The sequence below is a fragment of the Crocodylus porosus genome, unplaced genomic scaffold (assembly GCF_001723895.1).
Source record: "Crocodylus porosus isolate Cpor-Errol unplaced genomic scaffold, CroPor_comp1, whole genome shotgun sequence".
In the NCBI taxonomy this organism is placed as follows: domain Eukaryota; kingdom Metazoa; phylum Chordata; order Crocodylia; family Crocodylidae; genus Crocodylus; species Crocodylus porosus.
The window spans coordinates 15,679,924-15,692,600 of NW_017728917.1; the positions used below are offsets into that span (position 1 = coordinate 15,679,924).

Below are 12,677 nucleotides of genomic sequence, written 5' to 3' on the forward strand. Positions count from 1 at the left end.
TGACAAGAGGGGAGTTCCCCAACCTGTAGGTATGGTGCCGGTTGTTCCTCCCCAGGTGCAGCACCTTGCACTTGTCTGTGTTGAAGCCCATCCTATTCTCGTCCGCCCACCCTTGTAACCTGTCCAGGTATGCCTGCCTCCCCCAACACGTTGGCAGCAGCTGCTGGAGGGCCAGCGATGCCCGACCAGCTCCCCCACAGCTCTGTGGACGCCGGCAGGAGGCGCAATGGCAGGATGGGGCTTGGGCAGGAGCCCTTGGGGGGCACAGAGCAGCTCTTCTGCCCCTCCTGCCCCATGGCAAGCTGTGGCCAGAGCCAGCAGGAGGGGTGTGGCTAGAGACTGGGGCTGCTGGGAGGCCCCAGGCCGCAAGACCCAGCTTAGAGCAGCTCTGACTTCGCCAGGAGCTCTGCTAGGGGGAATCCACTGGCAGAAAACCCTGGAGGCAGCAGACATCCACGCAGCACTTCCCGAGGGGGTGGATGGGGAGGCCGAGGGCTGCAGCAGGGAGCTCTCACCAGTGGCCGGTACTCCAGGTCCTCACGCAGAAGGCGGTTGTCATTCAGGGTGTACTTGGCCTTCCCTGTCACCCAGTCGACAGGCCCCTTGTCCACCTGGTGCTTGATGCCACGGAAGAGCATGTAGAGCGGCTCCCCCACGGAGTCCTGGAACAGATCGAGCAGCTGAGCTGGGGAAGGAGCTGTGCTCACTCCTCTGGCAGAAGCATCACGGGAGCAGGGAGCAGGCACCAGGCAGTGCCACAGGGAAGGGTCTGAGCTTCTCTGTGTGAGAGCGACAGGTCTCTCCCTCCCGCGCGCCATGACCCGCATGCTGAATGCCAAACATAGCATGAGTGTCTGGCTATGGAGCTGGAGTGGGATCCCTGAGGCTTGAGCTTAGTGCCCACCTCTGCATGACTTGGGACAGTCCAGTCGCCTTCCCATCAACAGGACAAGACTCATGCCAATTTCCTTGCTCTCAGGGCATCCTGCAGATCATCCCTTGGCACGTGGGGAGGCACACCCACACTCTGAGCACGGGGCTGCACCTGGGCAAGCCACAGGCTGTGTCAGTACTTCGGGAAAGCCAAGGAGACCCAAGCATGGGAGCTAGGCAAGTGCGATCCGGGTCTGTGCCATGAGCAGTCCAGCCCCTCCCTGCTGCTCACTGCAGCCCCATGCAGCAGGTGGGCCGGCAGAAGCACAGTGGGGTCAGGGATTCTCGTCACCTCCCCAGTCCTGGGGAGGAAGGGCTCTTACCCGTACGAAGGCATACAGGCAGATGGACATCCAGTTGGTGAGCAGCTTTTCCACCACTGTTTCTGTCCTGAAAGAGAATCCAGGTGAGTTACAGGACTGCCACGTCCCAGGCAGGAGCAGAGCCAGGTAGGCAGGTGACAGAGCGGGATGCACTGCTGAGCTCCAGCCCCCCCACGTCATGCACGGGCCCTGCCGTGCCACAGCTGGACAGATGGCCTCCATGGGAAAGGGGACAGTTTGAGGAGCTGCTCTGCGCAGATGTGGCCTGGTTGCAAAGGGGAGGTGAAAGGTGCGGACGGGGCGTTGGCTGCTGGCCTTCCAGCTGAGGCACCGCACAGCTCTGGGAACCAGGGAAGGATTCAGACTGACAGAGCAGAGGGAGCCAGGAGGGGGGCGCTTCCTACAGCCAGGGGCTACCCACAGCACTGCAGGCCCAGCGGCTGCATGGAGCCAGCCCGGATGAGGAGTGCTCTGGAGGCAACAGGCAGAGACAGCAGAGCCCTGGGCCAGGCGGCAGCGTCATAACCCAGGGCGAAGCTCCGCGGACGAGGGTCAGAACAAAGGGCTCTTGCTGATGCTCGCTCCTTCCCTGCTCGTCTCAGCCAGATGAAGGGGCCCTCATTTCTGTGGCCTCCTCCTTGGCACCAGTTCATGTCCATACACCTGCAGCCCAGCCCATCACCTGACAGCTGCCACAGAGGCATTGGCTGGCCTCCATCACCAGGCGGGAACAGTTCTGCCCAGGAAACCCACCAAATCCAGCCAGAAAGTCTGGGGCCGTGGCTCACCTGCGCAGCATCAGCTTGGGGTTCTTGGCCACATATTGCTCCACGAGGTCATTCAGCAGTGTCTTGAGGATGTCTGTGAAGTACTCCAGCTTCCCATGCAGTGAAACTGTGAGCAGGGAAGCCACGTAGGCCCGGTCCCTTGGGGAGAAGGTGCGCTGGATTTCCAGAGTGTGGATGAACTGAAAGGCAGGAGAGTCCCCTGAGCAAAAGTGGGCAGACCCCCAGCTCCAGGCTCTCCCAGGAGGCAGGAGGAGCAGAGCTGTTCAGCACAATCACTGTAAGCAGTGGCCAGCACCTGCAGACTGCTTATCAGTGCTGGAGGCAGGACAGGCATTACCTTGGTGAGGAACAGCTTGCTGTTGAGGAGGTTGGAAAGCTGCACCAAGCCCTGCTCCACTGTCTGGCGACGGCACTCTGGGATGTCCAGGTCCCTCTGCAGCGGTGACTCGCGGTGTCCAGGGAAGAAAATGCGCTCTGCATATGACTTATAATCCAGGAAGGGGATCCCGGTGCCCACAAGGTCACTAGTGAGATCCATCATCTCTGTCATCAGGTCTGGAAGAGAAAGGAGCTGCTGCGGTTTGGGGAAAAGAGTCGGTGACTGCATGACCCGCAGTATGGTACGAGGGCTGGAAGCTAGGACACCGCTGTGGCATGCGGGATGGAACAGAAGAACCACGTACCAGGACGAGCCTCCTGCCAGGGAGACAATGCTCTGGCATCATCTCCCCAGGGAGGGGCAGGAGCCCCTCAGTTTGGAGCACAGAGAACGGGACTGGTCAAAGCACTTGGAAATGTGTCTGTACAGACCTCTCGAGCCCTGGCCCTGGCCATTATCTGCAGCTGGACACCAAGTTCAAGCAAAGAACGCTGCACCCATAGATGTGGGGACTGCTTATGGCTGCTGCCTGTGGGAGAGCAAACCTGGTGCCTGGCTGCATTTGGGGACACCAGACAGCACAACAAGCCAGAGGGAGATACTGCCTAGCACAGTCCCTGCAGTGCCACGATTTCACCTGTCTCACTGCCTGACCCAATCAGAGGTGCAGTATGCGTAGGGCCTGTCCCCTCGCACGGTCCTGGGCCCCACTGTGTGCTTGCAGAGGCTAGTGGTAGAACACACTGCCTTTGGCCAAGGGGTCCCGAATGTCCCCTGGAGCTAAGAGCTCCTGGCGTGTGCCAGGCTAGGTGAAGTCCATGTGGCGGACATGGCGGCACACGGACCACAGAGCAGCAACCAACTCTGCAGCATCAGTAGCCAGCGAGGGCAGGAGCAGCCACGCAGCCCCTTTGCCTGCAGTGGAAGGATTCCAGGGCTTTTACCTGTGAACTCCTTTTTGCATCTGTCTCGAACGCTCGTTTCCAGATTTTCCAGCTGGATCTGAACCTTCTTGTAATCCCTCAGGGCCTGTTTGCTCTTCCTTCTGCAATGGGAAGTAGAACTGTCCCCCGTGCCCCGGCAGCCTTGAGAGCTGGGGTGAGGAGGCTGCACACTTCCCCTGCCCCTAAGGAGGCAGCAGCATCCCAGGGCACGGATGCGGGCCGGTCAGGACCAGCCCAGCCCAGCCATGGCGACGGTCTGCATCAGAATCCCTGGGCTGATGCTCTTCCCTGATGCTTTCCCATATAGGAGCACCCCCCAGTACGCAGCTCCCTGCTCTGGGCTGCATCTCCCTTGGGTCAGTTCCAGGGCACCCTGGACCAGTGGGGGTGCCACCCCACTCAGTTGGGTGGTGGATTAGGCATTCCTGGGGGACAGACTATCTACAACCTCATCAGGAAACCACTGGAGGAGGCCATGCTGCTGGCAGGCCGCGTAAGTGACGGCAAGCCCTGGTGCCCCAAGAACAGCGAGGCAGGGAGGGGCTCCTGGCCTGGGACAGCCCGGTCCCCTGGGTAGAGGCGGCTAGTGAAAGTCCACTCCTTAAGCTGCATACCTAGGGTTAGCTGCAAACTCCCTGCTCCACAGCCACGTGCTGCCGCCTGAGGCCGACCCAGCCTTACCTGTGCCAGGCCAATGGCAGGATGACCCTCAGCCCCAGTGGTTCAGCATCTGGCCTAAAGCAGGGTAGATCTGGGGCCTTGAGTAGTCCCCAGATACCAAGGTCTGGTTGGGCCCGGCCGGGCACTCCACCCTCGCCCCAGCACCTCCCACCTGTAGATGAAGACGATGACCAGCACGATCAAGGCCACAAAGGAGGTGCCAACACCCAGGCCGACCTGGGCCTCCAGTGGGAAGGCGAGCTGGCTCTCTGTGTCATACTGCACCCTACCCAGAAGGAAGTCCAGGTTCCCCATCTGCACCTGCAGGAGAAATGCGCCGCTGGTGAACTCTGCATGGCAGGCTCCTCAGCTGCTGCAGTCTGAGCCACAGGCTGTGAGGGTGCCTGACTGGGGCTGCAAAGCAGGGACCTGGATTTATTTCAGCGCAAAGAAGAGCCAACGAAGCCCCCCCGGCACCTTACGTGACCCAAAGGCAAGTCCAGAGCGTGGCAGCCCAGCCCGCAGTGGCCAGCAGCTCCCCTGCCCCGAGCGCAGCTTGGAACGAGGCCGGCACTCCCTCCTCTCCCGCCCCACCAGTGCCCGTCTCCTCTCCAGCCACCCCTAGCTCCGCATTGTCCCAGGGGGTCTGGCTGCTGCGCAGGGCTCCTACCGTGAACTCCGGGAGTGAGTCCGTGCCCTCCCGCTTTGTGCGGTGCCGCGGGGCTGGCTGCTCAGCTGGAGGCTCGCAGTAGAGGTGGTTCCTTGTCAGCGTCTTCACCACGCAGACCCCTTCCCCAATCATAGCCATCACTTCCTCCTTGGAAATAGCCAGGTCCAGATTCTCCCCCTGGAATACAGGTGCATGAGGACATTGAGCCAGGGGCTCCACAAGCTTCAGAGCGGTGGAGGAGCCCAAGGGACCATCTGCTGAGAGGCCTGAGGAGCCCCGTGAGGTGGATCCCTGCCTGGGCCCACCAGGAGGAAGTGGCAACAGCTGGGAGTTGGCAGCACAGAGCCCTACATAGCTGAAGGCACCACACAAGTGCTCCCGTGGGAGACCCTTGAAGAGGTGCAGACAGAGTGGCACGGGGGCTGGGGCCTGTGTCAGAGACAATCTGGCCTCTCACTGCAGAAGTGAAGTGCCTGCTAATCTTGCCACATGGGCACATGTGCCCAGTGCTCCCTAAACTTGCAGCAATAAACAGCCTTTGCACCAAAATTGCTGACAGACACCGACTCACTCTGCAGACATGCCCTGTCCTGGCTCTGGCAGTGCCTGCCCCTTACCTTCCTTCTGAAGTCATATCACCGTCCTCCTCTCCAACCCAGTCAAAGGCTGCCCCTGTCCTTGGCTCCCTTCCTTGCCCCTGCAGCTGCATCCCTCCCAGCAGCCTCCTGCCCCGGCTCACACTGCAGCAGGCTGCCCTGTTCCATCACCGGTGAGGACCTCCCTTCTCTATAGCACAGGCCAGCACCCTCTGCCCAGCCGGCACGTGCCCCGCTCCCCACTCCACGTGTACTCCATTCTTTAGCTCTCAGACTGGCACCAGGAGGAGAAATTAGACCTGACCCTGCACATGCCCTAGACCAAAGAGCCCCAGGAAACTTGGGACCAGGTGCCAAAATGCATCCGAGATGGATCCACAGTTCCTCAGTGGTGCAGGATGCATAGCCTTCCCCGACAGCTTGCTCCAGCAGTTGGCTGCCCTTACCACAAAGAGTCTGCATTTCACTTAATCACTGAGCTTGTCTAGCAGCAGCTTCCAGCCTCTGGCTCTTGTTCTGTCTCATTATTAACCATGCCCCCCTCTCTCTCTGCACTGTCAGGGTGCTTGTCCTTGATGTCCTTCCAAAGAGAAAGAAAACCTTCTGTTCCTATTGCTCTGGCCCCTGCCAAGCAAGATTTCCCCCCGAGTTTGACCCCCTTCTACCACTTGACAATGACCTGTAGCTGCCAGTTCATAGGACTTGCTCCTTCCTCAGGGGCTTCATGGTGCTTTCTCACTTCCACCTGTTCTCTGCAAGTCCCATACAGCTCCTGACACCATTGCCCTGACATAGAGGGCCCTGCACCTCTCCCAAGCACTCCCCAGCTGCACTGTACCCTGCCTCATCACTTCTCACACTGTGTGGGCACTAGTGGTCTGCCTGCAACATCCCGTCAGGACCCACGACACCAGCTGCTGGACCCTCTGACTTAGGCCCTGCTGCCGCAAGAAGTGGGTGTGCAGGGCAGTTCCCGTGAGCATCTGCTGCACTACCTCCACAGAGATGACACTGCCTGGCTTGTGCCGATATGGTTTGGCAGGGTCCTCAGCATTCAGGGGCTTCAGGACTGGGTTGACTTCGTAAGAGAACGGCGTGGGGTGCAAGAAGTTGAAGTCAAAGCTCAGGTTGTCAAGAATAAATTCCAGTCGGACGCGGGCGTTGTGCAGCGGTGCGCGAATGGCTGGCGTTTTGCACAGGATCAGGCAGGAGGAGTTCACAAGACACAGCTCCTCGAACTGGAGCAGATGGGAAGAGAACAAGGAACGATCCATCACTGGCCTCCCCTTTGGGGCAGCGCACAGGGACCCTGTGCCCTTCTGGCCTGGTGGCAACCCAGGAACCCTCCACGCTGGGGGCAGGCCTGAGACTTCAGGGACTCCCCAGGTGCCACAGAAATGTGCCTTGACACATGCTCCACATAAGAATTAAAGGAAATTAAGGCTGGAAGGGACCTCACAAGGCAGGATTATCCCTGACTAAGCCACCCCAGTAGAAGGCAGGGTAGGTTGCACCTTCTAGATTAGCCAGAGCCTATATGAAACAGATACAGATCTATACATATACATAGCACAAGCTTTCATGGTCTGGAGCTCACGTCCTCAGATCACCACCCTGCCTTTTGCTCAACCTCAAAGTAACACGGCTAACTGTGCCTCCAAGCCGGGCCAGCGGACCTGCCCTCGGCCGCATGCACGCTCAGTGTTTAAGAGTCTGGCTCTACAAGAGCTGAGCAGGACACAGCTAGGGGCGCCGGAGCCCCTTCTACCCAGCCAGCAGTCATGGCTGAGGCCTCCAGCCTCCAATCAGCTGTTACCTGCTGGATGCTACACAGGGCGCTCTCTGGGCACTCAGCCTCTGGGACGATGCGACGCCACCTCCCCAGCCCGCGGCGGCGGCGCGCGGGTGGTGAAACTGTCACCCGGATCTTAGGTCTTTGCACAACGTCCAGGTCCCGTCCATGAGCTCGAATCACTCTCCCTCCACTGGAACGCAGGAGCAGGGACATCACCGTTTGTCACCCACCATCTGGGTACTTGGGCTCAAGAGCAACACACCTCCCCATGAAGGCCGGCCTCCCTGTCTGAGGCCTCGTGCATAGCCTAGCCTTGTTTCCACTGGACACTCAGACTCTGAGGTCTGTACACAACTGGTGTACAGACATTGTCAGTGCCTGGTACCCTGTCGCTGGGGTGTCTGTGCAGCTGCTGATGCCTTGGAGCTGGGGAAGAGCGTGCCCCTGCAGGGGATGGGGGGGAGGGGGGGAGGGGGGCTTGGTACCTGAGGAAGCTTTTGGGCGGCTCTGCAAAGGTGATGTTGGGGTCCAGGGTGTATGTGAAAAGGGAGCCTTCCAGCCTCCGCTCCCTGTCCCCATACTTGACAGTTATCAGCAGCTCCGTGGACACATTGCTGGGACTTGTCTGACACTTCAGCTGACTCTCCTGCATCTCACCAAGGCTAAGGGACACACAGGGAGAGAGTCATAGGTCAGGCAGCTGTTGCAAAGCACCCGCTGTGATGCTGCCCCTTCTTCTGGCTGAGAGAGCGATGAGGGTTCCCAGCTTTTCCCCCAAGACAGAAGCCCTCCATCCTGGAGCCCCTGGGCCCCCTCTGCCACCCTCCTAGGATTCAAGTCATGTTTCTGGGTGAGCCAGAACTGCTGCTGCAGTGAACGAGTGGAAGGGTTTCCAGTGAGAAGCCAGAGATACCCTCACTACTGCCCCTGCCTGCGCCCAGAGCCGGTGCGGCGCCACTTGCTCCAGGTGCCAAGGAGAGAACAGCAGGATCTTGCAGAGCACGCTGGGCATGCTCTCCTCCAGGGTAGCACTGCCAGCACCACCCAGCCGTGGCCTATGGTACCCGGACCTCGGCTGTTGGGATTGCCTTTCTTCACTCATCCACCTGGGGTCGGTTGAGAGGACTCATGCTCCTGAGACTTCTCAACACACCTTTTCTGTCTGAAAACCATAGCGGCCAGGGCCAGGCAGGACACCTGGGAAGGGGAAAGGCAAGGGGTGGCAACATGGTGGAAGTCATCCCCCAACCCCTTTAACCCCAGAGTACAGGAAGACGGCGGCATCCCAGCAGCCCCAGGTAAGGACTAAGGCAGACGGCGATGGTCCCAGGCATCACTCTGCCGTGAGCAGCTTGCGAGCAGTTACAGCCACAGGATGCAGTTCTCACATGTGGCAGGGGAGGTCTCCGACCAGGACGCTGATCTCACTGGGGCGCCCAGTCACCAGCTTGGAGCCCAGCAGAGTGAGGCAGGTTCCTCCGGCTTTAGGGCCTCGAGCGGGGACAATGGACCTCAGCTCTGGATTCTGAGCGAGAGAAAAGTGAGAGGAGGAATGATGAAAACTGAGCAAACATCAGTCAAGGGAAGAGTCTGGTGGAGAGGGCAAGGCAGTGGGGACCTACCGGGGAGCTGCTGCTCCACAGAAACAGGCTGCATGCCTGCTTCTGCCTACGGGAAGTGAAAGCTGAACTGGGAGCTTAACTCTCAGGGCAGAGGGCTGGGGCCGGCTTCCCCTCACCGCAGGGGAGCGTGCATGTGGACAGTTACTGTGGAGCACTACACGCATGGCGACACTCTGCCCTGCAGCCAGCTACATGCATGACCCTACCTGAGACTTGACTTTATAAGCTCTCGGGAACAGCAGACAGAGGCTCACAAGCACTGCTCACAGATGAGCCCTGTGATTGTTATACCTCCTCTGTTCACCCTGTTAGCACGCACTCCTGGATCAAACTCCTCTGCAACAGGACGAGCTCTGTTCATGCTCTACCTGGCTTCTCTGAGCTCAGAAAGACTCGATTCCAGGAACAGGCACCATCCCCTCCCCCACAGCGCCTGTGACCAGCAACCAGCGGCGCAGCACCCCGTGCCCTACAGGACAGGTCCGACAGGTCCTGATCAAAGCAGTGGTCACGTTACCTGGTAGGTGAAAACATGCTCTGAAACTCCGTGTCCTCCTCCCGGCACTTCCACTGCCACGTGCCCAGCCCTCTCTGTCCCGCTGCTGCCAGTGGTGCACACAATACTGCGGGCAATCAGAGAACAGCATCACCGTGGGTGCGACGGACAATCTGCACAACGCGGTGCTTTAGGTCCTACTGAACAACTGAGCTCCCATCGGTCCATCTCCAGCACTGTGCTCAGTAGGAGAGTCATCCTGGGGGTGGGACAGGACAACTCCAGGGGGAGCCCATTGACATGCAAATGTAGGAGGGACCCAGCAATGCCAGCGTGTCTGGCAGCAGGTTACCGAGGCCGAGCTCGGGGCTTGGTGCTGCTGTGGGCCAGGCAGGAGCTGTGTCAGGGGAGGGAGGCTGAGCGATGCTGCCAGCATCACTGGCTGGCAAGGGAAAAGCTTCCTTGGGCAGGAAGGTTTCTGCAGTGGTTCTTAAAGGTGTCTGACCCACAACCCAGCCAATCTCCCCTAGAAACTGGCTCCCACAGCTGGATGCAAATGCAGATTTCCTGCACCACCGCCATCCCCCCACTGCCCTGGCAGGGGAAGCAGCGTGACCACGTAGGTGGCAGGGGAAGCAGCGTGACCACGTAGGTGAGCTCCCCAGGGTAATTGTCTCGGATATGTCCTCCATAGGAGGTCTATATTGAGCAGATTCTTTTTGGTATTGGGTGGTGGAACTGGAGCGTGCTCCATCCACTCCATGCATTGACCTGGTATTGCAGTGCTTCCAGGACCGGTGCAAAAAAACAGGAAAAAAAAAAGCCATCCCCCCACTGCCTGGGGGGCCATGTGGGCCAGCACAACGCGGATCAGCCAGCTGGTGTCTGCGCCAGGGAGCTTGCATCCAGCTGCCAGGCAAGGTAGAGGGGCCAGAGCGTTGGAGAGCACAAAGAAACCAGGCTGGGTCGGTTTCCATGATCAGAGGCTGTTCACATCTCTACTTTGCTCTGTGCTCCACCCTGCTCAGTCCAGTTCCTATCCCTAGAGCCCATGTGTTCCCATTTCCCTCTCCTCTGCTGCTCCTGCCCATTCCTTCCTCCCTGCGCCCTGTTCTGTGCTGCACCTCATGCTGGAGGGCTTCGCCCTCCTCTCACACACCTGGGTCTTGGGATGCCCCTTCTGAGCACCCAATGAATGTCGACCAAGGGTGTCTCTTTTTTACAGTAGCCTCCAGCCTAAGCATGGCTCGTGCTTCCCTTCCTCCTCATTACCACCAGCTCCTACAGGCCTTGAGGCTCCTGTTGCAGTGCAGAACCTGATCCTGGGAGCAGGCTGCCCAGGGAGGCAGGGTGGGAAATGGCCCATCCCAGTGTCAGCAGGCAGGGGAACCCAGCAGAGGAATTTGCTGCCTAGGCACACGTCACAGATACTTGACCTGCTGGAAATTTCATACTGTAGAGCATCCACAATGCAGGGAATTCCTGCCACAGTGACAGTCTCTGCAATGTCCTGATGCTTCCGGCCAAGGTTTGAGCCCACGATGGTGATTCGGGTGCCCCCTTCTACTGGACCAGACAGAGGATAAACCTGCAGGGGTAGCCACGAAGGTGTCAGTGCACGAGCACTGCAGGCCCCACACAGCCATGCTGGCTAACACAGTGCAGGGCCCCTGGATGGCCACTTTCTGCCCCTTCCCGGCCTGGTGCACAGGGCTGTAGCTGGCCAGGACTCATGCTGGGCTGTTCCATGAACAGGAAAGGTCAGAGATGAGGACACCAGGATATTCTCCCTCCCATCCCCAAAGCTTTACTGGTGGAATAGTCCCAGTAAGGATCCCCCAAGGCAGCCATGGCTCCTTGTCCTCGTCTGCTCGCTGGCGCACATACCCCTCAAGGCACGCAGGGAGGAGACCGCACACCCCATCACCCTGCGTATTACTGATACTGCACAAAGTGCAGAAGTCCACCTCAGCACCACGGACACAGCAGCAGCTCAAAGGTATTCACAAGACAGCCCAGAGCCCACAGAGCTTTTAGGCTTAATGCAGTGAAGATGCAACACCTGGGTGCAGTGCACTGTCAGCGGGAGGCTAGGTGACTGTGGTGAGTACTCAGTGTGACAGGCACTTGCTATCTGGCAATTAGTAAGAGCTGGTATTTTATGCTTAAAGGAATAAGACTCAGCAAGCCTGGTCAAGCTTATGCCAACCACTATCTTGGGACTGCACGTGCGGACCCCCGCCCAGTTCCCGAGTCCAGCTGCTTCCTGCATGTTTGTTCCAAGTAACCTGAGCTGCACGCCTCCCATGGCCAGGTGACTCCCTATCGCTCTGAGTCCAGCTTTCAGTGCCGGACAGGAGAAGGGGAGCAGAGAGAGAGGAGGAACAAATGCCACCTGAACTTCCGGCAGGATTTCTGAGCTGCTTTGTGCAGAAGCAAGTTCACCAAAGTCAGGCCCCCACCTGCAGGATGGGACAGACCCCCCTTGGCCCTGCAGAGCCACACGCTACCGAGCAGGGGTTACTCACTGAGTGAATGAGGGGTGCTGGACATAAGTCTTCTACCTCTTCCCTGCAAGACTCCCGGAAGATGCAGCTGGGCTGCTCCCCACCACACCACACACAGCTGTACTTGGGGTCAGCCGTCTGGCAGCGGCTGCAGTCGGCGTGTCCCACAGAGCAGTTGTAGAGTGTCACTGCAGAGGTGAAATGCGGAAGGCTGTCAGTGGACACCCCATCCAGGCACAGAGTGACCCCAGCCACCTGACTTCTCTGACCCCTTACACCACCATCACTGTGAGGCAGAGTCCATCAGCATCCAGGCACAGTGGTTCTGCTGATTTCTTCAGCAGGGGCTTGGTACAAGACACCCTGAATGCAAGCCACCCCTATTTAAGGCTTCCTTGCTATCCCTGGCCCATTGGCCAAACTCTCTTTGGCTGGCGAGGCGTTGCTCCCCTACCATGGAGATCTGCTGCACTGTCCACACGGAGATGTTGCCGCCTCTGCACAAACAGCATAGCACTGAATTCAAGCTGAGGTGCTGTGTAACTATACTGCAAAGAGACAAGGGTATCAGGGGATCAACGGAGGCACTAGCATGGCAGCTGGGTAAACAGCAGTGTCTCATGTATGTCTCCATTCCACAATAGTAGCCTGAGAAGAGAAGCCACGTAGCCCACGCAAGCAGAAGGCAGTCACTCTTCCTGGGCCTGCGTTCTTTCGCCTCCTTCCACAGAGGCCAGGTCTAAGACCTCGATATTACCCACATTCTCAGTGCTATCAGCAGACTGGGATGTTAATTCTTCAGGTCTCCTGCTTGTGTCTGGCTTCCTGTCTTTCTGATATTCTCTAAGAGGATTTTTGTAAAGGCTCTTCCACCAGCAATGGAAGAGCTCACATGTGGGTGAACAGCACTGCTGCTAGCAGGAAAGGCAGAGGCTTGGATGAAGGAGTGTGGGCACCATTGGCG

At 58.8% G+C, this 12,677-nt stretch overlaps 1 protein-coding gene across 4 annotated transcripts in view; it reads right to left on the bottom strand.

Annotated features, from left to right (window-relative positions):
• PLXNB1 (plexin B1) overlaps nucleotides 1-12,677 on the bottom strand; it is a 59,755-nt gene that overhangs the window by 8,340 nt on the left and 38,738 nt on the right. For all 4 annotated transcript variants that reach the window (XM_019536789.1, XM_019536792.1, XM_019536790.1 and 1 more), the window contains 15 exons: nucleotides 12,168-12,261; nucleotides 11,735-11,901; nucleotides 10,643-10,794; nucleotides 9,228-9,333; nucleotides 8,477-8,613; nucleotides 7,574-7,750; nucleotides 7,110-7,278; nucleotides 6,289-6,531; nucleotides 4,698-4,874; nucleotides 4,200-4,348; nucleotides 3,368-3,468; nucleotides 2,382-2,599; nucleotides 2,045-2,223; nucleotides 1,257-1,323; nucleotides 516-662 (listed from right to left, as the gene is read on the bottom strand). In XM_019536789.1, coding sequence (XP_019392334.1) covers nucleotides 516-662; nucleotides 1,257-1,323; nucleotides 2,045-2,223; nucleotides 2,382-2,599; nucleotides 3,368-3,468; nucleotides 4,200-4,348; nucleotides 4,698-4,874; nucleotides 6,289-6,531; nucleotides 7,110-7,278; nucleotides 7,574-7,750; nucleotides 8,477-8,613; nucleotides 9,228-9,333; nucleotides 10,643-10,794; nucleotides 11,735-11,901; nucleotides 12,168-12,261 — 2,283 coding nt within the window. The remainder of the gene's footprint in view (nucleotides 1-515; nucleotides 663-1,256; nucleotides 1,324-2,044; nucleotides 2,224-2,381; nucleotides 2,600-3,367; nucleotides 3,469-4,199; nucleotides 4,349-4,697; nucleotides 4,875-6,288; nucleotides 6,532-7,109; nucleotides 7,279-7,573; nucleotides 7,751-8,476; nucleotides 8,614-9,227; nucleotides 9,334-10,642; nucleotides 10,795-11,734; nucleotides 11,902-12,167; nucleotides 12,262-12,677) is intronic.